Source organism: Phyllostomus hastatus, unplaced genomic scaffold (assembly GCF_019186645.2).
Source record: "Phyllostomus hastatus isolate PE091 unplaced genomic scaffold, TTU_PhHast_1.1 phas_scaffold_46, whole genome shotgun sequence".
Taxonomy (NCBI): domain Eukaryota; kingdom Metazoa; phylum Chordata; class Mammalia; order Chiroptera; family Phyllostomidae; genus Phyllostomus; species Phyllostomus hastatus.
Genome location: NW_025334032.1, coordinates 36857005 through 36883569, shown reverse-complemented (window position 1 = coordinate 36883569; position 26565 = coordinate 36857005). Strand labels below are relative to the sequence as shown.

The 26565-nt window shown below is 42.7% G+C and overlaps 1 protein-coding gene across 2 annotated transcripts in view; it reads right to left on the bottom strand.

Annotated features, from left to right (window-relative positions):
- FAT1 (FAT atypical cadherin 1) overlaps positions 1-26565 on the bottom strand; it is a 127257-nt gene that overhangs the window by 68006 nt on the left and 32686 nt on the right. For both annotated transcript variants that reach the window (XM_045821178.1, XM_045821179.1), the window contains exon 3: positions 2013-2327. In XM_045821178.1, coding sequence (XP_045677134.1) covers positions 2013-2327 — 315 coding nt within the window. The remainder of the gene's footprint in view (positions 1-2012; positions 2328-26565) is intronic.

Here is a 26565-nt window from a genome sequence, read left to right as displayed (position 1 = left end):
TATATTTGGTAGTGCCCTCTAGTTTTTAGCTCTTAGTTTTCTTTTGGTGGATTTCACAAAGAGGAGACTGGACTTGGTTGCCGCTTGTGCAGTAAACAGAGTCTGCAACTGTTTTGCTTAAACAAGCCTTTAATTAATCATTTAGAGATGGGTCTCAAGTCTTCGTGTTCTCGTGTAATCTCTTAATTCCAGCCCTCTTCCACGGGCTCGGGGCTCGCCCCCGGCCTGCCGTGCTTCCGACAGAAAGCCACTCAGCTCCCACTTCTCTCCTGTATAATTAAGTTCTTCTACGGCTCCATCAATTACTGGTTTTCTACGACGCCAGCCTCACCGCAGTTCTCTGCCGGAGCAGGACATCAGCACGTGGCCAAAGAGGAGGGCGTTAGGAACGATCTCAAAGCAAAAGAAAACCCTGAGACATCCAGCTTGCACTGATGCTTACTTCCAACTCTCAAGAGAGACAGTCCCTATGAATGACAGGTTGAAGGATACTGACAAGGGGTTTAAAACTAACATTTTCACAGGATTTTTAAGACATGAATCTCTCTCTTCTCTCTCTCTCTCTCTCACACACACACACACACACACACACAATCTCTATCAGGTGTCTTTCCAGACATCTGGGTACACTGACATTGAATGCACGCTTCTTGCTTCCTTCACACTCAGCAATCATGACATAAAAATGGTACAAAAGGGGGAGAACAAAGACCGCTAAGGAAGCTGAGAATGTCTCTGTAATATTCACTTTTGTGTGTCAGTTCCCGGACATACATCCCGCGGGCAGCCCAGGGCCTGAACAGACAGGCCAGCTCCCCGAGGACGAGGAGAGACGCGGTAAGCGGAATGTGACCGAGGTTCGTAAACCAGAGCGCACCCCTCTCTTTGGGATTCAGAATGAGATGCCACAGAGAAGCGCTGAATCACAGACACAGCTGGGCTCAAAGGCCAGTGATCTACGTGACGAGAACTTCTACTTTCCTACAAATAAACTGTCTTGTTTTAACTCTAGTCAGGAAGCTGAAGAGCATTGAGCCCACCTTTTCATGCACGACTGACAGCCAGCTTTCACTGCGCACGTGACAGCTAGGCTGGACCTCTGTTTTTGCTAAATAATAAATAATAGTATTAACAATAACAATAAAAACTGAGGACTAAGCAAAAAGTAGATGTCTTGTCCAACATAAAAGAACAAGGATCAGAAATTTTCAAGGATTTTGCAGCCAAGAAGCCATCTGCTTAGAAGCAGGGGGTTGGACATTGAGAAAACAGAGGGAAATCTTGAGTTATCAGTTCAAGAAAGCAACTGTTCCCAATCTACAAATAGTTTAATCTTGCTCCTTATTGCCTGCAGAGACTCAGCACTGCTCTGTGAAAAAGTTCCAAACACTGTAACAACAACAACAACAACAAAAAACCACCTGTGAATTGTGAAATAAACTCGTGACATTCTTCATAGAAAGTAGTTAAGAAAATTGGACCCTGGATGGTACAGTTCAGTGGAATGAGTACCGGTCTGCGAACCAAAGGGTCGTTGGTTCAATTCCCAGTTCAGGGCACAGGCCTGGGTTGTGGGACAGGTCCCCAGTAGGGGGCGTGCGAGAGGCAGCCACACACTGATGTTTCTCTCCCTCTCTTTCTCTTTCCTTTCCCCTCTCTAAAAATAAATAAATAAAATCTTTTTTAAAAATTGGAATACTTAACAGCAGAAGAATTTGCCGTAAGTTTAAGATAATACCACTAATGTAGGAGCTACTCCTGAAACAACCTTTGCTTTTTAACCTGCACGTAAAATTCCATGAATGAGCAAAATCATAAAATAGCTTCACGAAAGCAACTTCAAAAGAGAAACAAACGTGGATTAAATTGTCATTGGCTAAAGACTTACTTTGAACAACTCAAGAGGAAAACGATTTATTAAAAACTGAAGAAGAGTGGAACATCGTATTTTCAGTCCCCCCGATCACGAGAAGACACACAAAAACATTTCATGCAACAGTACCGACACGTACCTGTTTTCGGGTGTATTGAGAAGAACCCTTGTGGGTTTCCACTTGTGATTTTGTACGTCAGCTTGTCACTGGAGCTAGAGTCCGGGTCAAACGCTTCAATCTGGACGACCGACACGTCCTTGGGAGAGTTTTCCACGATTTCTGGATAATACACTGGCTCTGACGTCCGCGGCGCGTTGTCATTGACGTCCTCCACCTCGACGTAGACCTCTATGAACGAGGACAGAGGCACCACGCCCTGGTCGGTGGCGTAGACCGTCAGCCAGTAGTGGGGGGCGGACTCGCGGTCCAGGCGATCGGAAGTCTCGATGACCCCTGGAGGGAGAGAAGACGCATTAATAGAGGAGCATGTCAACAACAACAACCACCACCACCACCACTGCCACGCTGAGAATGTGTCACCTTGCGTACCAACTCTGATGTACCCAGGGCTAATGTGTCACGGCTGTGTGATCTGCAGCAACTTGGCTGATCTCGGTGCCTCCGTGTCCTTCTCCGATAAAATGGAGCTAAAGACAGCACGTTCCTCAGAAGCTGACTAAATAAACCCACACACACAGAACGATCAGAACGGGACCTGGCACCTAACACTGGGTATTAAAGTATTGGCTGTCATCATTCGTATCAGGGGCAAGGCACTCGGGGAAGCCCTTTACAAATATCTCGTCCAGTTCTCAAAACCGCCCAATGAGACGGATGGGTAGTGAGAGCCCATCGAATGCCCGAGTACTCTGCTTTTCCGAGGATGAAGTTTATGGTTGGGTAAGCCTGGCTGACTCTTCTGGATGTTAATTAAGCAGGGAGCCGCAGACAAGCCCGGAGCCGCGGCCCAGACCCGAGTACCCACAGTCCAGCACCTCGGCTCCCCGCGCCACGTCACGGGACCCCTGCCGGAGTTCAGAGGAAGAGGCTGGAGCACACTCCTCTGCACAGCTCAGCTGGGCAGACGCACCCTTTAGGCAGCTGAGAAACACGGGGGACGGCCTTTCCAAGTCCCAGAGCACCGGACTGCTCAGGTCTCCTGTGGACACAGACCTTCGGTGTCTTTTACTCACGCTGAACAGCTGGCACGGCCACCAGAGCGCTCAAAACGCAAGTTCTCCCACTTACACCGTAAGCTCCGAAAAGGCCGAGGCCCCAGGCTTCTGAAATATTAGTGCACCCAGCACCTTACCCAAAGCCCAGTGAACAAAAATGAATGTACATCTTAACTGGAGCAGATACAGAAAAGTCCTCCATTAGGACCCAAACCAGGACCCAAATCTCAGTAAGTCAACTAGTGAAAACTGGAGTCATGTGATCACAAAGAAGGGGGCGCTCGTGCCGATGTGGCCCAGCCTCTGAAATTAGTGGAACCGTCGCTTGATCCGGGGACGAACCTCTTCTCGGGGTGGTGACCGCCGAAAACAGCCCCTCCTCTAAGGCAAAGCCGACCTTTGCGGTCCCAGGTGTCACCCTGCCCTCTGGCTCTCCCAGCACATGCCCAGCACGTCGCTGCACGTGCTCTGGTGTGTTAAACCCTCCGAACCAGCACTCCTTTTGGGGTTCAACACTGTGGTCCAGGATGGGCTTTGGAATCCTACACCCCTCAAATCACTGAAATTTCCTGTTGAATGCCTTTCTGTTTTGAAGGTTTGTGAAGAATTAACAAAGCAATAGTCATTATAATGCTGCTGAATAGCAGTAAGCATTTTATGATTATTTACATTTTATTATTTAGTTAAGTTTGCTCCTTGTAAGTTGTAAACCTTTTTGGAAGTGTTAAATGTTACCCAATATGCAAAATAAATGAGATTTCTCTCCTATTAGCTACCTCAAATAAGCAACTATTTAAAATGTATAAATGGGCCTATCATACTACTCATAGAAATATAAAATAAAGCCTCAGAACTCTTAAATAAAAAGGAGCTAACTGGCCCCTGTATGCAGCAGAAACAACTGTCGGACAAGCTCAAACACATTTTCCTTTTCCTCTGGTCCAAACGCAGTCTATGCTCTCTCTCACTAAATTAGTAAAACAAGGTTTTTAGCTCGAAAGAAGAGGGCTCTTAGTAACCGAGAGAAAGTCATCTTTGCTGGTTTCGTTTTTCATGATCCCCCCCCGCCCCGTCCCCCGCCCCGAACTGAGGCAAAGCAGTCTGGGAATAATACCAGCACGTTCTCTCTCCTAGGATTACACGGTAACAAATGAACGCACACTCGCTCCTCCTGTGTTCTGCCATGTCGTTAAAGTGTAACATAATTCATCTGGCGGATGAAGTATTACTAGAAAATTTCAAGAGGACGGGGTACACGGCGCTTGTCTTCACCTCTTTTGAGTCCTAATCCTTGAACAGTCTGCGCTGCTATCCACTTTTTAGAAGTGTGTCCCTCCAACTATGATTCGTAGGCATTGACTGACAACAGTAATTATGGAAACAAATGGGTTCCGTGTCCCGTACGAGGAGCCCTGTCTCGCAGGCATCGCCTCACTCACTCCTGTCTCCAACCCGCCTGCGCATGTGCTGTTGCTGCCCCTGTACCAAGGATGCCTGTACCGAGGGGAAGAGAGATGGGGCACTTCCCCAGGGGCACAGTCACTGGCACACAGGATGGAGTTCAGTCGCCGTGCGTCTCTGACTCCGCTGCCGGCAAAATTCCATCAGTCCTATTGTCCCCGTGACAAAAGTGCGGTATCAAAATTCAGTGTGAAGACTCTGAAAAGGCAAGCTGGACTTGAAGGTCATCCATTTTTTAACATGGCAATGTTCAGAAGGAATGTATCAAATGTTTGTTCATACGGGATGGTTTTCTCTGGTGTCTGGATGGAAGGGAAAAATATAAAATGGGAGTATACTACGAGGCTGAAATCACAGGCAAAGCCAGCTACCCATTTTCCAGCGGGTCCCACCTTGAGCCTGGTCCGGGAGTGCCCAGGCTGCACCGTGAGTGGCAGCAGCCACGCCTTCTCTGCGCCTGACCCCGCCTGACCCCGGACAGGTCAGGAAGGGGAGATTCTGAATGTCAGGTCACCTCCAGGTAGTAACAAAGGTTAAAAGGGAGGCAGCAAAGTAGCTCCACTTAATACGGAAGAAAACGAAGAGTGAGTTAATTAGCAATTTAAATATTAACTATGCATAATTGAGATGCTAAGAGATATTTCATTCATTCGTGGGCTATATTTTTAAATTTGACAGTGATTGCTAAGATGGTTATGTTTTGATATATTTTAATTACCACACCCTTCTAGAAGAAAGAACACACAAAATTATTTAATACAGCTTATACGTAGCTATAAAGGAAAATTTTGACTGTCAAAGGAGAAGGAGGGCACGCCGAATAATCTCTTCTAACCAAAATGCTCAAATTCATATTAATACAAGCATATTTACTGTGTCTGTACCACTTTAATACGACGACTATTTGCTGTATGCCAAGGACTTCCCTGGGTGCTCTACCCGCATCGAGTGGTTTAAAGAACACCAAAACTGTGTGATTTTCATCCCAGCTTTACAAAGGAGGAAGCGGAAGCTCCGACAAAGTGATCGACTTGTCCAGGCTTTAGAGTGAAAGGAACAAGGCCACGGTCAATGGTTACTGGGTAGAACTGGGATCCGAGTCGACAGTCTGATTCCAGAGCACAGGCGCCTTGCCGGCAGGCTAGACTATCATGAGCCACAGCTTCACGGTCACCCACCCCACAGCACCTGGGATGCTGGGGACCATGGGGAGGGGGCTACAAGGAGTTCTCAACTGGTGGAATCAGGACACCAAAGGAGAGAAGATCCAAGGACCGTGCTTGGCCACAAGGTTCAGGGTCGGGTGCCTGAGCATTATTTGAACTGTGGATTCTGATTCTAAGCACTATACTAAACACATAACGTAGGTAGGGAAAGCACATACATGTGCAAAGTTATTTTACATTCTGCTTTTTAAATGTGTGTTCGGTCGCAAGATACATCCCCCCAAGACCCTGGGCACAGGCTGAAGGCCTCACTGTGCTCCCATCTGGATTCCAGGAAGAGTGGAAGAGTTCAGGAAAGGCTAGAAATACTCTAGATAATCTGCGAAGAAAAGACCAGTAAACCCAAGCTTAGCATCTCGGAATCAAGAACGGTAGACTGGCAAACCCTCAGAAACCCTCAGAGCAACTCTCTTGGGTTTAAATAAAGATGAAATGATTCGCCCAACTTCAGGAGGCTGCACACACAGATTTTAGACTCGAGTGAGACACCTCATTAATCAGGGGCTCATCGGAACCCCAAGCATTCTTCACAGGGGTCCTGGTTTCTGAGGGGACCAGCACCCAACTGTCCAGATGCTGCACCAAACAGAGCATTTATTCTCTCCGTCACTTTAAGTCCTCACTCCTGCACTTCTGTTCCCAGCCCTTCCTAGGGCACAGCTAGCGTTTACACAGATGGACTTCTTCTGTAACTTCAGCAGTTACCTTGATTCACAGAGGAGAAACAAACTTTCAAAACTATTATGAAGACTCCTGGTTAGCATCTTTAGACTCCTACCCATGACTGGAAGTGAATCAACCAACCTACTGCATTTATTCTCAAAACTCGACCTCATTCCTATTTTTCTCAATGTACGATCAGTTACCATCCAACTTTCAGGAACTACTTTTTGCACACCAGGTTATGAATTCACTTTTCCTAGAAAACAATTCTCTAAGGAACCAATAAAAACCGTACATCTTTAAGCTCTAGTTCAACATAGATTTCCCTTTAACCCATACACACAATAATACTGTATCTTATCTGGCACGTATATACATCCATATACGAAATCTAGTCGCCTTCTTTCCTTCTGTCTTTCCTTCTTTCTCTGCCATCTCTGCTCCTATTTTTTTTTATTTCCTCTTTCACTTCCTGAAACAATAGGACGCAACTAGGTAACAAGCAAGCCCGGGCTTTCCTGCGGGACGGGAAGAGTACCAAGGCTGCAAGAGAAAAGGCCGTCAGAAGGAGCGTGCAGAAAACGACACCTTTCTCTCCACAGGCTCCAGGGCCTTGCAGCAGGCGGGCTGGGGATGCTGCTGCGTGATTCTGTACATTGGATACTCTGAGCTCAGAAGACAAGTTCACCCACGCTAGTTATATGAGCTCGCCGGCCACATTATGAGGAACCGTATCTTTGCTTTAGTGAAACATTACACAAGTAAATGCATAGCTTTCCAATCTCAAGAATATGATGAAGACATTCTCAGGAAAAGTTGTTAATAAAGGGGGGAAAAAAACGGAAGGAAGCCGAAATGTAAAGTTGTTAAGTAAAAATGTTGATCATTCCAAACAAGCTCTCTAGGATCCCCAAACCACCACCAGATGTCACTATGGAAACTGATTTGAAATGTGAACACAGTGGAAAAACTCGAGAGAAGGAAGAATGAAATTGTTCAAAGAGCCTGGCCAAGGTAGCTGGAAATGTAGCTCACAAAATTGCTTTCTAGAAGGATTCATGAATGGCCATATGTTTAATTAAATAGGTATGGATGGCATCTTCGAAAAGCCTGACTATTCAAAGGTTACAGGGTACATAGTAGGTGTTCCCACTATTGTAGGTCTGAAAGCAAATACAGGTTCCAGTGACTGGCGTCTACGCCCACTGCTGACGGCCAGTGCTGCCATTAATTCAGATCACCCCTGAACAGGAAAACCCAGCACCCCCTCCCACAGACTCGTACAAATGCGATGCTTTCAACATGGTCATTTCTAAGGAAAAAAATAGAGTTGTATGTAGCCACTTGTCTGCCAAGAATAATTTAACTGACTCAAATTTCCATGGCCACAGAACACCTTTATTCCTGGAATTTTCCTATTTTCTTTGTTTAATAGGCCTTGGCCCCCTATCAAGTCCTAGTGCCAAAGCTTTCAACAGAATGTTGCTTTTGAGATTCTTCAGCTACTCCAACCCAAAATAGTTATAATCAGCAACGACTGGCAACACGGATTGGCCAGAAACCCTGCCCACCTTTCTGATAATGTGTGTGCTTGTCTGGGTGTATCCTTGCTTTTCTGGAACCTAGCTTAAGTAGCAATTGTATGAAAAGCTTCTTTGGTCAATCACCAGATAAACTTGAACACAAAATATAATTTTTTGATGATGTTTCCCTGTCGGCAACAACCAACTGACTACTCTTCCCTCCAATTCTACAGTTTCATCGTAAACAAATAACTTTTGGAAATCAGTATTTCCCAAATATTAAAAAAAACAAAGGTATCTTCTACATACTGGAGATACAATACCTATGTTTCTGCAATGAATCCGTAAATGGCATCTCACATTTTTTCTGATGATGACAGAAAAAAAATCAGAAGTCCCACCACGGTTATATTAAATATTAATTGACAATAAGACATTCTTTCATCCCAAAGTTAAATTTTAAAAAGCAGAGCACCAGCTCCCTGCTGAAATGCAAACCCTGGGCAGGCAGGCATGGACTCACGGTCTGCTTTGCTCAGGGGCTGGCGAGCAGGGGTGCTTCTTAAGGCCCCGTGGAACAGAGGACACTCGGACACTCGGCAGAACGCTAGTGTGAGAAGCAGTCACAGCCAAGAGGGTCCTAAGGAAACACGACCACTGAGTGGAGTGCAGGGTCCTGAGTTCCCACTCAGGCCCACAGAGAGCACATCGTGGAAACACTGAAGAAACCTGAGCACACTGTGGGCTTCCGTTAATAAGAATGTATCTGCCCTGGCTGGTGTAGCTCAGTGGATTGAGCACGGGCTGCGAACCAAAGTGTCACAGGGTGGATTCCCAGTCAGGGTACATGCCTGGGTTGCAGGCCACACCCCCCAGCAACTGCACATTGATGTTTCTCTCTCTCTCTCCTCTTCCTTCTCTAAAAATAAATAAATAAAATCTGAAAAAAAAGAATGTATCGATACTGGTTCATTAATTGTAACAAATACATATTAATGCAATCTTAATTATAGAGGAAACTGAACATGGGGTGGGAGCTTTATGGGAAGTCTATACCATCTCTGTGATTTTTCTCTAAATCTACTTAATTTTTCCAAAAGGGTAATCCATCAGAGCTTATATTATGTATGTTAATTTGTTTCCTTCGAGTGATAAAACCTTTTTGAATTTCTCATCTTCATGTTAATATTTCAACATCTTCATACTATCCTGATAGATCCTAACATGCACATACACATTTTTATATATCAGGGCTTAAGATTTAAATAGCAATACAATTTGTAAGCCATATTTTGCTACAAATAGCAAGCCATATTTTAAATGCATACCATAAAAATCCAAATGAAACTTAAGTGCCATCAGCCCCTCAGAAGTTTTGTTAGTATGACCTTCCTGTTTTATTTGCCTTTTATATCTCAGATATAGTTCCATATCCAAGTATGTATTTATTTATTTCATTTCCAAATGTTTATTTCATTTAATCTGAGCAGATATATAATAATGGATATTTTGACAGCTTCGGCAATTTAATATTCCAAAAGAATTTATACATGAAACCACTTACAAAGTTTTAGGTTTAGGAAATTCTATAATTAAGTATAATGCCCAGAATTAGGTCGTATGTTAATCACGGAAAGTGTTTTTATACAGAAGCTGTCAATCTGTTGCTTCACCATTCAGAGTGCCAACCGAGATCACTTTAATTAAAATGTAGATCTGTCAACTCCTTCCATTAAAATTGTTGCAATAACTTTAAAATTAGCTAAGGAAGCTTTTCGACTTACAAACGTACGAGAAGTTAACATTAATTAAGTTCATAACCAGACTTTAAACATACGTTTCAAGTCCGGGGATTTCTTTAGCTCTGTAAGCAGTCCTTCCCATGGCCAGCTCTGCTAAACCATGTTTCCAGCTTGGTGGAGAAATGATTTCAAGTTCCGATGTCCACGTCGGTGTCATTAATGTCGTTAATGAGGGCTTTCACGGATAAGCTCTCTGAAAGAGGATCATTCTTGGGTATCGAAAGTACCATTTGAACACGTAGTAACTGGATAAAACCACGTACACAAGATAGCCTTTGGAGACATTAAAATTCATAGGAAACATTTCACACGCCAGTGGCAATGTTTCCAGCAGTTTGTTTTATCTTTCAGAAACGGACGTTCATTACTTTTCCTGCCCTGTGTTCCCTGGACACACACTCAGCAAATGCAGGTGTAAGCTACACGGTTTAACCCTCGCTGTTATTCTGTAAGCTCAGTGGTCTTTCCCCATTTTCCGTACGTGACTGCAGAGGTTTACGGCGGAAGAGTCAGCGATCTCAAGTCGTTTACCCAGCACTGTAACAGTAATTAAGTGAAGCAGTAAATTAATTGCTGCATTCCCTGACCAGTTAGCCATCTGAGCCTTTTACATTTACTAACTCACTTAAGGCTCAAAAGTTAAGTGAGTCGCCTTAAGTTACCCACGTAGTTACAGGGAAGGAAGGTGCTCAACCTGGCTGACCAGCTCCGGAGCTCACCGAGACACTCCGTGCTTCCCAACCCCACGGGCTGGGGCGGCCGAGTGCGAGTCAACAGCCACGTCTGCCTCTCGAGCCTTGGCTCCCCCCTTGCAAGCCCACAAATAAACCCACCACGTTGATGGGGAAAAATCAAACACATCAACAGAAGGTCGTGAGCACTGGCCCATGGTGGGAGGAGAGACATGACTTAAAGTGTAAACCCGACTCACTGGGGGCCACACGGAGCCCTGGACAGGGTTCAAGAATCCAGGGGGCCAAGTGCATTTAGAATGAAAAAGGGAAAAGGATATGCAGGAAAAAAGAATCTAACGTTATTGTCTATATTCAGGAGGTCGCTGTATTTATCACGCCAAATTGTTAACGCGAAGATGCAGTCTAAACCGTGTTAAATGAAACATTACTGGGTCCATGGCATCACATAATGCTGAAATCGCCGTGAGACCATCCTAACTGAGCTGTGACTGCAGTTACTGTTACTAACTTTCAATACGGAGGGTTAAGTACTAGGTCCAGAGTTCTAAATCTTAAGGCAGTTGTGGAAGTTCTGTGTTGGATACAAACTAATCTCTTTAAAGGAGCATCCCTCTTTAAAAATAAAAAAAATCTGGCCCTGGCTGGTGTGGCTCAGTGAACTGAGCTCCAGCCTGTGGACCAATGGATCGCCAGTTCGGTTCCCAGTCAAGGGCACATGTCTGCATTGCAGGCCAGGCCTCCGGTTGGGGGCACACCAGAGGCAACCACACATCGATGTTTCCTTCTCTCTCTTTCTCCCTCCCTTCCTCTTCTCTAAAAATAAATAAATAAAATCTTTTTTAAAAAATCTGGTGTATTTTTAATCTAGTCCTCAATACTTAACAGATTAAAAAAAAACTGTGTCCTACATTATCTTTTTCATCAAAGAGAAAAATTAATATTGTTAGTGGCTGGATCTTGCTAGACACTAATCTGGAAGCTGGCATTACTGATTTGTGCCTTGTTTAACTCATTCAAGAAGCACATGGTTCCTAATATCTGCCAGGCATGAGACAAGGTGCTAAAGAATCCAAGAAAAGTAGAACAGGGTCTTATGGGAAAGGTGGTTAAATAAAGAATAACTTATTCCCCGGAGCTGCAGGGAGAGAAGGGAAAGAAAGCACACCTGTTTCAGAAGGGCAGAACAGTATTTTAACAGCCAGTTACTTTCATAACCACTTCCCACTTAGGTTATAAATACACCTTACACAAAGGTCGAATAAACCCTTCTCAGGTTATAAATCTCTGCCTGAATTTTATGATGCAACTTGAAAAACAAATTATAATTCCATGTCGTGAGGAAAGACAGGGAGATGTGTTATCTACACTAAAAATGGTGGGTTAGAGGGATGAATGAATTTTTTCTTCTTTGTGCCAGTATTTTCTGATTTTCTACAAGAAATGCATATGCATTGCATAAAAACTATTTTTTAAGCCCACGTGTGTAAAGGATTAATCCAAAGTGATTTAACAGAACTCGAGAAATTTCAGAAATGTAAAAGCAACCTTCCGAGGTTAAGAAGTGACTTACAGGTTTCCATAAGTCGGACAACAACTGCCTGGAACATTTGTATTGTAAAGTATGTTCTAGCATGAAGACAAGGCACTATTCAATGATTAAAATGTCAGTTGAAATGACTGAGCCTCATGCCAAGCTCCTGAAAGCACTCCCTTGCTAAAGAAGGAATGGAATGAGATTCCTCCCGCCGCAGTCAAGTATTACGCTGGTCACTGTATAAACACAGCTCTTTCCAAGAGACAGTTGTCTCCAGAGTCCTAGAGTGTGCAAGGCTGGGGGAAGAGGGGATCATCCTTTTTCTAAGACTTGTTTAGGCTTCTCCTAAACAGATATTCTAAATCCAGAAACCAGCAAGTAGTACTTCTTTTTCTTAAAATAAAACCTAAGACCCACATGCAGTTCAGCTATGCACAAAAGGAAGGTGTGTTTTACATGAACCAAATACCAGTTGAAGCAAATAAAAATCCCATTTATTTTGTGGTGTAGGGGTAATGAACCTGTATAAATCCCCCGTGTCTTATCCACTCCCAAGGGGCACTTTTCTGTATCAAATGAAAATGTAAACTGGCTTCTCTGTTAAATTCTATTTCAACCATAAAGTAGTCTTTAAATTTTAAAAATCCAAACTATTTTACACACTGAAAAGGTATAATTTAGAGGCAATGTTCAATTACTTTTAATAAACAATTTGCTGCCAAACCTGACACCTACAAGAAACTCAGAAACTTAAGCTAGGTTACACCAACCTGGTTATGAACTGATTCACCGACACTAACAACTTAAGAGAAACTTCGGGTACACCCTGTTTTATGGGAACAAACACTTCAAATTAAATCAAACACCTATAAATAGAATGACCTACATGCATTGCAAGATTAGATTATTTAACCCTTACTAAGAATCTTTGTTTAGGCAAAACATCCATTTGTATACACACTATCATCCCGTAATCTACCTGTTTTCTAAACTCATGCTTTCTTCAATGAAGACAGGTGGGAATGACAGACTTAAATGCAGTTGAAAACTGCTAATCTGACATACTTTTTAAAATCACAAGAGACGGGGCACACCTCTGTTTCATCAGCGGATTCTGAAACCAGAGAGAAACCAGGAAGACAGAAGAGACCCAGCAGCCGACGGGCGGGCACAGCCGAGGCTCCAGGCGGGACTGCCGCGCACACAGACGGAGGGCCGGACCGGCACCGTCTGAAGCCCAGGGGAGACCTGCATGGAACACTCCCTTCCCAACATTGAGTTAAGGCCCCCGGAGAAGGAGTCTTGCTAAGTCATTGGTTTAGAGAACACGGAGACAACTCCTGAGACAGTAAGAGGCTGCATGAAGAATAGATGAGTGAGTCTCAACTGTCCCATGTCTATGCTAAAAAACTAAAGCAAAGAACTGACTTGGGAAGAAATTAAACATACAGAGTAAATAACTGCAGTAGTTCTTAGGTCATCCTCGTCCTTAATTCCCTTTATTGAGGCCAGAGTGGCTCTTGAATGAAGTTGTTCTCCGACAAAGTAACCATACACATTTCATGAAAAAGTGAAATATTTTCTTCTCTGATCCTTCTCACCATGTATTCAATGAGGTGATAATAGAAGATATAGAACATGAAAATGAACAGAGACGTCGTGTAGCCACACATATTACAAAAGAGTACGTAATCAAACTATCCGTCAGAAATCTATTCAAAGTACATAACAGTTAATTACAGCATATTAATTATAATTAACTAGCAAAACAGCTACTGAAATACAGATAAAATATAAATAAATAAAACTAGAATATTAATTAAAGGTATAATTAGTTGAAAGTACGAAACACCAAAAATGTAGATCTTCCTGATAGGTAAGTAAATGGTGATTCAATGAAATGGACACACTCACACGCTGTTCTGGAAACCACCTGCATTTTCCAAATACTTTTTCTAAAGACTAAATCCAAACTCAAAATGCAAAAGCCAAAAAAAAAAAGAAGAAGAAGAAGCAGAAGCAGCTTGGTATTTGTTGTTTAACATGACTGGCATTTCTAAAGAAGCTCAAATATGTCTAGCTCATGACAGGACATTAGACATATGTGTTCAAAGGAAAGAGGTGAGATGTTCTGTTATCAAGTTTGATTGTCATTTTTAAAGTGACAAATGATTCACTCCTCAACTCCTGGGTGGACCTGCTCTTCACCCAACCATGAAAGAGACAGCAAAGCAGGTATTTTTCCTAGTTATCGGGTTGGCCACGAAGTTCACTTAGGTTTTTTACCCTACAATGGCTCTAGTAGTTCTTAGTTATCTTTAATCTCATTTGAAATAATTCTGTTACTTTGTGACATCAGTCAAGTCAGTGTGCATTTAAAAAACTCAACAAAATCAGTGCATCTTTGTACAGCCATTTTAATACTGAAGATAAAATACGCACCATTTTAGCGCCTTTTACATTATTATCTCAAGGAAGGTAAAAATGCAACTGAAATGCAAAAAATAAAGATTTGTGCAGTGTATGGAGAAGGTGCTGTGACTGACCGAACGAGTTATAAGTGGTCTGAGAAGTTTCCTGATGCTACTGATGTTCTGGCCAAAGAGTTCCCTGCGGAGGGCTGTCCGATGCCGTGGAAGACGTCCAGTGGTGCCCCTGGCCTCTACTGACCGGAAGCGGGAGACAGCCAACACACTCAAATACCCAAGTCCATAGAGTTATTGGTGAAAATGAAAAATGTGTCTTTTATTTTACAGAAAGAACTAAATGGACTTTTTGACCAATCTAATATTTTACTACTTTGGTTGGTTAGCTGTTAACAGCCTATTAAAATCCGAAACTCAAAAAAATTTCCATTTACACGATCACTTTATAATTTGGTAAATCTCAACTAACCATAACTCACAGATCCACTTAGTACTAATATACCCATTAACAAAAGACAATACAAAAAAAAGACTTCTGAAATGATCTCAGGACATGAGTTTTAAAAATGACGTTTATAAATTAAGTCCCAATGTAACCAAATATTGAAGAAACTTTAAAGATGTTCACTTTTAGCCCCCATATTTTGAAATAATTCTGGTGTATCCATGATTTTAACTATCGTCTTTAAAAAGAAATAGAATTCAACTGACGGAAATCTGTTTAAAATGTGCCAAGGGTCAGTAGTAATAACAGGTGAAAACTAAGAACTGATATTCTTAACAGTACTGATATCTCTAATAAGATCAAAAGAACTAATTCAGAGTCAGAGAATGTTACACATAAGCATGAGATGTGAATGTGATTGAACTTGCCATCTGTGATGCCTGATGACACCACCAGAGGACATTTAACACGCTTCCACACGCACCGTGCTTTCTGTAACGGTCCCCTCCGTAGCTGCCCCTCCTCTCTCTGCCCTCTGGAAGCAAAAAGAACGGGATCCGAAACACGTTTACAAAGGTACATGTAGGCAGCTGCCCTCCTATGGAAACAGCATTTTAATGAAGTTTCAAAAGCAAGGGAAGTTCTCAGGAAAGGTATTTAGTTGACTTAAATGACCCCCCCCAAGAAGAAGATAAAGTAAAGAATTAAGAGAGCAGTAAAAATCACGTGCTCCTACCCTCTAATTTTACAGATGAAGAAGCCATGGTCCAAAGGGCTGATGGCTTGTCATTCGATTCTAGAGCTTGAATCAAAGCTGTAACTGGAGACCTGGTCTCTGAAAGCCCCAACCCACCCTCCAGAGCGGCTCCTGATAAAGACAGGAGATGCTGCCTTAATCCAAATTCTCGCGGGAGAGAAATGTGGTGGCCGATTTTGTGATTAAAATGACCAACAGCAGGAAAAACAAGTGTCAATGATACATTCCCAGGGATTTGCAACAAAAGTCTAAGAAAGCTTAAAAAATACCCATGGCCATACCTCCTTGTGGTGTCAGTGACTGGGATGTAATCACACATCCCGGCCACTAGCCAGGAGTATTACTTATTGCAGACATGGAGAGGAAAATCGAGTTTTCAGAGAATGTCGATTTTGGTCCTTCCATGTGTTGTTACTGAAAAGTACTAGCCTTTAAGCAACATAATCAATTATTCTTAAGCATTCTTGTTAACTGTCTCTACTCTGCATTTTAATGTGGGACTTTTGGCAATTTATTCCTTTCCATACTTCAGTCTCCTTAAATATAAAATGGGGATCAGGGGGAAGTGTATTGTAAGGTGTAAATGCTTAGTATAAAAATAAAGGTAAATTTAGTGCTACGAAGTCTATTTTGATGCTTGAGACCTGAAAGCAAAGTCAAGATTTAGAAAGATTCTTCAAGAGGTATGCCACCTTAATCCCTAACCTCTACTCTGATAAGGATGTTACTATTACTCCAGAGGAAAAAAACTGGCTACCAGAGGCCACACTGTTATGAAGTAGGGTTTGAAACAGAACTACTGGAATCACTTGAAGGCCAGGTAACTAAAATAACCCCAGTGCCTGGAGCTGAATATTGCAGAGCAAGCGAAACTTACAACACCGTTGCAGCATTTTCAATGGAGACCTGTAAGTACCGTAATTACAACTGACAGCACAGAAAACAGGCTGAATGTGTACAGCGTGCATCAGTACGCTGGAGTGGCCGGTGAGCTGTCATAAACCCTCCTCCAAACCCCAGCCAAGTACAGAGCTACTTTTATGAGACACTATAAAGTCTCGCTTCAAATATGACATGGCAGTCAAAACTAGGAAGAACTAAATTAGACATTTCTGGAGCAAAGAGACAACATTATGTCCGTCTTTGCCCCAGATACGGTCTCCTTCCCTACTTATTTTCATCAGCTTTCCAGAAGTGATTTCAGATTTACAAGTTAAAATAACCAAGGGCAATGAAAGACATTCCTAGAATATATCATGACTAAAAAATTTTAAAAGCACAAATTTTACACCCATGTAATAGATAATCCTTAGACACCTAATGTACAAATTTATGACTATCATATGGAGACGGGCACTGAAAGAGCGCCTCATCTAAGACCTGGGAAGAAAACCTAGGTCTCCATCTGGGTGCAGAAATTTTAATCATATTCTTTTCAAAACATTAACTTATCTTCTGAACTGCTAAAAATTGTAAATGCCTTTAATGCAAGATTTTTATGACATATATGCGTAAGACATTTTGAAATTTAAAAAAATGTTTGCTTTTCGTGGTTTTGTTTTAAAAGTAGTGAAGACAGCAGTGTGATTTCGATTATAATACACTCAAGAGAAAGTTTATCACCCAGGAGGAAAGCTGGTTTGGAAAACCACCAGAAGAGCAGTCAGATCAAAGGAAGCGCATTTTGCTTATTTTCCCCTCGCCTGCAGCTATCACAGAGGTCCCCAGGGAGCCCCGTGTAAAGCATGAGCTGGGGTCAAGTTGAGAACAGGACTTCTGGGACAGGACAGGACTGTCCGCAGGAGCAGAGAAAGGAGGAGCATCTACCACAAAGGCTCCCTCCCCAGGGGCGGCCTGGCCCGAGTTCCCACCAGGCACCTGCAGTCACAGCCCGGGGGCCACACGGCCTGGCCCCTGCCCTTCCCACCTGCCCCATCTCAGACTTCCACCAGTATGAGCCTGTTTGTATCTGGGGGGCACTTCTTCCCCCAGATCAAAATCTGTCACCCCATGGCTGGCTCTCCATTCATGTCACTCAAGTCCCAGCACATGTCTCCTCTTTAGGAGTCCTTCTCTGACCACTCAATTTCAAGAAGGCCCAGGGCCGAGGACAGCCCGACAAACAGGTGGTTCTTGCCAGGGTCACAGGCAAGTCCATCAGGGGTCAGCCGGACTTACGGTCTGGGCCTCCTCTCTCTCTACTCTCCTTCTGGTTAGTAAGCCTTTTAGGGATCAGAGATCCCTTTGGAAATGGTTAAAATTCCCACAGCAACCCCCAACACCTTCACAGAAAATTTAAAAACAGAAATCACAAGACGGTTCACATAAAATTTAACAAAACTTAGTTTGCCAGTTATTTTCAAGAGTTATGGAACAGTAAGATTACTGTATCATTAATTCCATGGGGCCAACACATGTGGGCATTTTATAATTCACCTATGCAAAGAACTGAGTAAGCAAATGAACAGTTTAGACAGAACTATAGACAGAAGTCAGAACTATCATGTTATTGTGGGAAGAATGTATTCAATCTGTACAAAATCGTTCATTTCATAGGAGCCTTATCTACCCCACTGATTAGGTCATTATGGACTATGTGTATTTCACAATAATAAACTATATTATCTTCTTTTTTTAAAAAATGTAAAAGATTTTTTTTAATTACACAACTTTTCTAGAAAGTGTGTGATCTAGACCGTCTGCCTGCTCCAATTACAGTGCATCCAATCCCGGGTTAGGTCGGCTCTACTGCACAGTCCAGTTGGTGCTTCTGGGCCTGACCCCGAAAGCACTGCTTTGGAAGGGCCAGGCCCGTGGCTGGAGGGGGAGAGAGAGTGCCCGCCCCCCCCTGCTTCCCGCTGGCCCTCACACAGGGCTCACCAGCTACCGAGAGCGGGACTTCCCCGGGGAAGAGTGTGCCGCCTTCCACACCTGGGCATCCCCGGGCACAGCAACGTGGGAATGACGCTTGGCCCACTTTCAACAGACTGAAATAACCAGCAAACCTTTTAAGGAAACGTTAAATAATGACCATGTATTTTTTCCAAAGCAATCAACATTCCTTTCACAACTGAATGATCGTACATTAATCATTAACTTTTGAGGTTAACAGGGGGGGAAAAAAAATCACAGGTCCCTTTAACCTACCTACCAGTCAGTGTGAATTTTCAGTGCAACACTTTCAGACAAATCACTTGGATAAGGTAACAGAACTAAACAAAATTTAACAAATCTAAACAAAAAGGGTAACCTTTGGAGAAGGTAACCCATTAAACAAAAGAGGCATGGTTTTCACTTACTATTCTGTGTTCAGTTGCAACTAACTAAGAATGTCAACCTCTTATTATTTTTGGCAACTTTTTTAATGTCCCAAATCAAGTCATGAATTTCAGGAATTCGGCAGGCCAGCCCCATCTGGGCATGCAACACTATCTGAAAGGGAGTCACCCAGTGCCCGACTCCCTTAGGCAAAAAAGGTAAAGTATATATATATAGCCACAGCCTCAAAGCCAAAAATGATAGAGAAGGGACCAAGAAGCACATTCCTGCCTTATCTGGCCTGACTAGGAGTCACCTCACCTTTCTCTCATTACAGGAAGGGGACTCCAAGGGCATTCCCCCGTAGATCAAACACAGCATTCCGAAGGGGCAAAGGCATTCACAGGCATCTCTCCTCGCAGGGGAAGAGCGAGCCTTACAGTTCATGAATGAATTAAGCTGTAATGAAGCATTCCTGGGCCCATAAATACAGTTTCAGAGAGCTGATGGTATACGAGAGTTCACTCAGAGAAAGTTAAATGTGACTGCGATGAAAAAGTTCATAGGAAAGCAAACTTCCTTAGTTCTTAGTAAGATCGTAAAAATACGTGGAGGTCTAAACATTCCGACTTCGAATGAAAGATCGTCATTAAGATTTTCTTACAATCACAGCAGATCATACAACCAGCGGGCAGAGGCCTGGGACCGCTGGAGAGCCTCCAGTTAGTTACTCCACAGTAGGGAATTTTACATTCAACAAGTCTTGCACTCCAGCTAACTTGTCTTTTCAGTGCGTCCTGGAAGTTCCTATCTGAAGCAGTTAGCCAGTCATTTTCGACCTGCATAATGCTTTCTATATATGGGAGTCTGCACTTAGAACTCTGCTTTCCATATTCAGTTACTGTAAAAAAAGTGAAGATTGTTTTGTTAACTTCTACAAAAGACTATTTTATTTCCTTCAATGTAGGTAAGAGGCATTATTCTCTCCACAAAAAAGAAAACCCTGGCAGACCCTGAATTCCCTCTTCTATCGGTAGATTGCACCGTGACATATCAAAGTTTTACTTCTGTATTTGTACAACAGATGAGTTCATGTCTAAGCACCCAAGTTATGGTAATCTGCTACAGGGAAATCTACTTACTTAAACAGTCTGATGGCAATGTCACGAAAACTACTGACAGAAATTAATCAAGCTCCAATCCCCATTCTATATCCTTTGCTGTCTCACTCACTCATAACAATCCCTGACGCTGGAATTCAAATACATACAGGAAGTAAGAGCTGGGAAATAAAGCCCTGAAGAAATGTAATCAACCAACTGTTCCACTGAAACAGACAACCACTGTCTGGTTTAGAAAAATAATGGATTTCTTACTTCCACATGATTAAAGATGCATCCATTCAGTACTGTGCCTTTAGAACTAGTCTCCCATGGCACGGTGAGGGAGAACATTGGTGTGCCGTCATTATTTGTGCGTTTTCTTCACCCAGACCCTCCAGAGACCTGTGGATTTTTTTCCCTGTACACTGCTTCCCATCTTTAGCACTTGACTGGTGAATTAGACTCTAAAGTGCAGTTTTTATGAGTTTTCTGACCACAATTATAAGTATAAAACACAAAGCTAACGAAGAACAAAATACTTGTCAGTTTCTGAACGAGTGTTCTTTTTTCCAAAAGTTCAGTCAAATCACCTCAGCATCTTTAAATCAATGTATCAGCTTCCAACACCTGGGCCTCGACTGTCTAAACGCACGCACGCTCTGCCTCAGTGCAAACCCGGTTTTCATATTTAATTCTTCCATCTACTGCAGAAGTAATTAACGTAAAACTTTTATCACTTTGCTCTCTTTTTAAGAACACTCTTCTTTACCCAACTGTTTTGAATAGAAACCTGTTTTTTATTTACTTCAGTCTTTCCCAAGTACCTGAGTTAATTAATAGCTGCCAAGAAATTGCTTACTGCCTAATAACAGATCTTTGATAATCCCTTATCGACTCACCCCACGAATTAGATCATTTGTTTTAATTCATTCACACTGTGCTGCTGAGTATACGTTAGCTCTGAGCATGGTGGATTAAATGACACTGACCACAGAAGAAAGAGAAGAAACTGTACTCTGCTTTTCAGAATAAAAAATATTTGCATTTTATTTAAAAAGTCTTACAGCAGCTAAAATTAGAAATTCATGCTGTGGACCCCGAGAAAGAAGACACCTACTAAGAAAGGCTCTTGACAGCTAACTGAGCTCAGATTAAGAAAAAAAAAGAGCCTAGCAGATATTTCTACGGAGGGGCCCCTAATGCAAACCTCACTTCCGGGAGAAGCCTGCATAAGCTCCCTGACTCCTGCACTCTACTGCCTGCCTGCACTGGGTTGCTGCCCCGCCCCCACCCCACCAGCCCACGTACAGAACTTGCTGGAATCCTGTTTCAACCACTGGGACTGAGGCTTTCCCAGGCCAATTGCAGCTGCAACATGTTCACTGACCAGAGTAGCTCCATTTTGACCAATCAGAACAGTGCCTTTCGGTCCAATTAAACTCTGAGGACTTGGAGCCCTCATTTGCATGAAGACAGACCAGTCAGAGACCAGAGATGGGGACTGCTCTATCTAAGTCAGTTCCACTCACTGTCAGAGTACATGTTCCCTTTCCACTTGGACTGAACACTGGCTGCATTCCTCCCTACACCCACCCAGAACTGAATGGGGGAAGACGTCTTGCCAGAGCGGGGAAGACTGGCAGGAGTGGAGCAGGGCAGATCTGTCCAGAGCTGTATCACAGTTGAGCTGTTTAGACTGAATCAAGTTTCCTTCTTCACTGGCCCCCAAATTGTGAATTCCTGCTGAGGTTGAATTGACACCAACAACCATCAGTTGACAAAACTAAACACACATGCTTTCATAGAGTAAGCAGTATCTAACCACGTGAAATAAAAAAGTCTTTCCCCCACAGGATCTTTATCTGGCACATAAGAAAACACTCATTTTTTAAAAAAGGTAATGAATTAACAAAGAGCAATAAACCTTAAGATGCCGATGAGGACAAAGATTGGAGAAAGCTAAGTTAAATCAGCGAGTACTGTCTCAAAAAGCAGGTTTTTAAACTAAGAATTTCCTAAACACAGAACCAGAACTATAAGGCACCAAATTAACAAAAACTGTTTTCATTACGATAGTTCCCGGAATGGGGTAATTTTTTCACCAACAATATTGGAACATTTCTGGGTTTTGGTTTCAAATCCAACTATTTGGTTGCAGCAAAGAATGCGAGATGAGTACTCTCCAACTGCTGATGGGTCTTTTTCTGGATGAAAATGTGGCGATTTAATTTGTATCAACAAGCTTAAATTTTTATTTCCTTTGACCCCCTTATCCCACTTCGTGGAATTCATGCTAGGGTGACAGAGAACTACAACAACAAAGAAATCAATTAAATATTGAAAAATTGGGTATAACTATACATGTTACAGTTTATCTCTGATGGTACACCATGTTCTCTAAGTAAACTCAGGGATCATAAAAGGCTCTGGATATATTAAAAGACAGTCAACAAAACAGTATGTGCAGGTACGTTTACCTTTTTTCTTTAATCCGAACCAGAGCTGTAGAAGTAGGGGTGTGGGTGTGTGTGTACACAAATTAGGAAAAATTTCAATGGTGCTTTAAGCAGAACTTTACTAAGCTTTTTTCTTCTTTCTAACAGTCTACCTTTCCCCAGACTTCTACAATAGTTATATATTGATTTTTTTCCTCGAAAAATAAAGCTCCTTTTTAAAATGAGGGTATTTCTCTGCCAATTTTGCCCAAAGGCAATGGAGAGTGAACTCTTTCAAGAATACACATTAAGGAATCAAACTCTCCTCCCAAGACCTTAAAGGGGATCTGGCCCAGCAGAAAATAAATTTGCAAAGGACGGACATGCCCACAGAGATCTGGCAAGGTGCATCTTCACTGGCTTTTGGCAACAATTCCCTCTTATTATTCCTTCACTTCCAAGTGCTTTTCAATTCACCCAGGAGCCTGAAGAAGTTAATAGGTCCTAAATACGTATTCTGCTGCCTGAATGGGCTGCCCTTCATAAGGTAATAGTGACACCCCATGGGGCCTTCCACTGGGGCTTTAACAAATGCCCCCCGCAGTGAGCTGGCCCCGGGGCAGCTCTGCTCTCAGAGGACCAGGCGGTGACCTCACCCACAGGGTTCCAAGCAAGACAATCCCCACATTCAACAGCCCTGAGAAATGAAGGAGGGGCGGCTGCAGGGGGGGAGATCAAGCCTTGGCGAGGAATGCTATTTACCTGTCACAGTGATGATCCGCCCCGCAGAGGTTAAAAAAAAAACCTCCAGCTGCTTCAGCAGATTCCCAGCCAGCAGCCGGCACAAAACAAACATATTTACTTAGGCTTCATTCACAACTTTTGGATGTGAAACTGCTGAAGCCCAGATGGAAGCAGGTAGATTTGTGAGCAACTCACCAATGGCCGTGTTCATTCAAATGCAATGAGCAATATCCTGACTAACAAAAAGGTAACCCCCCCAAAAAATAATTTTTTTTTATCCCAGTGTGCACGCCCCAAAACTTACACAAAGACTTCCCATATCTGAAATGTGAAAACGAGCCAACACAAAGAGCAAGTTTACAGAGGAGGGACTGCTGTATCGCCCTTAATTCCAGAGAGAAGTAGGGAAAATGTGGGTTTTGAATGAATTACCCAGGTTCACAATTTTGGAAGCCCCCAGGAACTCCTTTGTTAATTACTGCAGGTTTTGTTTTACTTGTGACCTGATCTAGTCAAATCTTTTGTAAAATTACTCTGTAAAATACTGTCTTAAGACAGCAATTTTCAAACCGGTAAGCTGTAAGAATATTTAAAACATGCAGTACCTGACTATTTAGGGAAAAAGAGGTGAGTGCTCCTGACTAGAGTGTCAAATTTAAATGACAAAAGCCAACACAACGATGGGTGTTCAGTGTGAAGGAATCAAAAATATACCTGTATTTTTGGTCAAATTGGCAAAAAATACTATTTTTTGGTGTGCTGAATTTTAGTAATTTGTTTATATGTGCCCTAAGATGAAAAGGTTAAATACCACTAACTTAAGACACCACATACTTTCACATAAAAAAAGATTTATGTCTCACTGGTGAAACAAAATTTCTACTCTTTAGATGAAAATTATGTTACCAACCCCAAATAGGCCCCAAAAGCAGTGTGAATGGGACAAGTTTAATAACCGATACTTATCCCGAGAAATAAAATACTCTTGATTCGCTCAGAATTTTAGAAAAGCTATCAGTGGACAATGTTTAACTGAAAACAGAGCTCTAATCTGAAATGAACTGTTCCGCTGTTTTCCTGTACCCATTAACACAAAGCAAGAGAGAGCCCAATTGGAATGACTGCAAAATGAATTTCCATCTAGCTTTGTCGCTACTTTCTAACATCCCAGGAATTGTTGCAGTGTAATAGTTTAAAAGCCACGCCAGGACCTATGCCATCAGCATCTTTGACAATGAAGGTCTGGGCAGCACCAGCATAATGGCTGCATGCAGTTAGAGGAGGCTACCTGGCCCTCCCACAGCACTGCTGAACTCTCCCCTCCCCCACTCCCCACAGGGTGTGCCAACCAACCACCCGCGGAGGACCAGACCGTGGGGCTGGGCCTCGACTGGGAGACCGGGCCTGCTTTGCTTGGATAAATATTCTTGAAAGTAGCTGACCTCTATTTAGATCTCTGAACCTGCGCTGTGGTAACAGACACGTGAAATGGGGCTAGTCTCAGATGAGTATAAAATACACGTTGACTTAGAAACTTGGTATGACTACGAGAATATGAATGAAAGCTCTATCTCATTAATACCTTTTATGTTGATTACGTGCTGAAATGATACTTTTCGATATGTTGGATTAAAAAACATATGTTCTTAAAAATCAACTTATTAAAACCCTATGTGGACAGTGCCATTGAGCAATGCTGTCCTAACCTGTTCAATTCACTCTTTTGAAGATTTGAAAAAGAAAAACAAACATTGGCAGAATTTACACAGTGGTGCTACTATAATTGTGCAAATCAGCTCACCTTTTCCACATGGATACTTGTATCTTAATAAGAGACTCTAAACAACTGAACATTTCTAATACTAAATATTTCCATGGTGCATTCTGGGACATGACCTGTTGGGGCGTTTCAGTTTATACCGGTGAGCCTGTAACGCAGGGTCTTCCCTGAAGCCAAAACAGAGAATTTAAGACTGTTATTCCCTTCGATAAAATGATCTTCTGTAAACTGTACCAAGATTCACTATTAAAGCATCAAATTTTAGATCAGTGTCTCTATCGATTAAGTTTCTAATGAAACTTAAACTTCTGCTATAGAACCTTAATGTCACCCTATGAATTTTATTAGAAACAAGGCCACTCATTTTGATATTGAATGAGCTCTGAACTCTTTTTAAGCAATGAAAAACAAACATTTATGCTTTACCAAGGTCACGTCTTTTTTTTTTCATCTCAAATGAGGATCATTATTTATTCCCTTATTTTTCTAATCTGTTTGAGAAAAAGAAGAGTAACAGGAGTTTACTTAATCTTCTCTAGAAATTCCCTGTTAAAGATAGCCCCAAATCTCTCTTTCCATAGTGTTCAGACACTAACTCCCCAAATTTCCAGACAAAACATCAGAATGCTTAGTGAATCAGTATGGTTTTGGCTTTTTTTCAAATCCTGAGATTTCTGTTTCAACTCCTCATGGGCATCTTCCTGGTTATTCTGTTGCATGGACGCCCTGTAATTCCAGTACAAGCTAAACTTAGTATTATCCTAAGAGGCATTACAATATCTTTATTTTTAATACCTTTGTGTTTAGGCTGAAACCTGAGCAGAGACACCAGGGATGTGTATGGAGCCTAGATAGCAGCGCAATGGTCCCATATTCTCTCCCCATTCCGCGGTCTATTTTCACGTCCCCAGATCTTCCATCTACTTCCCATCCCATTTCCCCCAAGTCGTCTGTCCTCTAGAGAAAGCAATAAGCAAATGAAATAATTGACTAATTAATTTTCAAAAAATGGTGCTAAAGAAGCTGCTGGGTGGTTACAGACACAGGACCTAGTAGCCCCTGGCCCCCCCGCCCCCCCCGGGGGCCAACTCCCAGAAGCAGGGCCACCAAGCAGACCAGAAAGGAAAGGACTGACATATGCAGGAGCCCAGCTGAAAGGAGCGAAGGGAACACCCCGTGGGGGGTCCGGCCCAAATTGCCAACCCGCTGAGCTGCGACCTAAAGAACGGGTGGTGGTGTGAAGCCCCTGAGATCTAGGGTGCTTTACTTCCCAACGAAAGGCTATAAACCACAGTTTTCTGTGATCCCTTCACGGCATTTTATCTCAGCCCAAAGATAATGCAACTGTCAATTCAGCTTTGGATTTGTCTGTACTTTGCAGCCCACTGAGTCTTCCAGCCTCCTGCATGGAACACACTTAACTCGGCCATCATCTCATTTCCTGGAACTCCCGGTGGTTCTCGGGCACTTATGTGCTTCCAGTGAACAGATCTCCACCCAAACACACAGAAAATAAAACCTCCTCGAAGGTTCTCTGCCCTTCCTTTAGCCACCCTAGAAGTTACTGGAAAACAAAGTTAATTGAACTGGTACCTGTCCACTCTGTGTTTGAAAGGGAGCAAGAGAAGCAGACAGAGAGCTATTAAGAGGGTTTTTTAAATTAT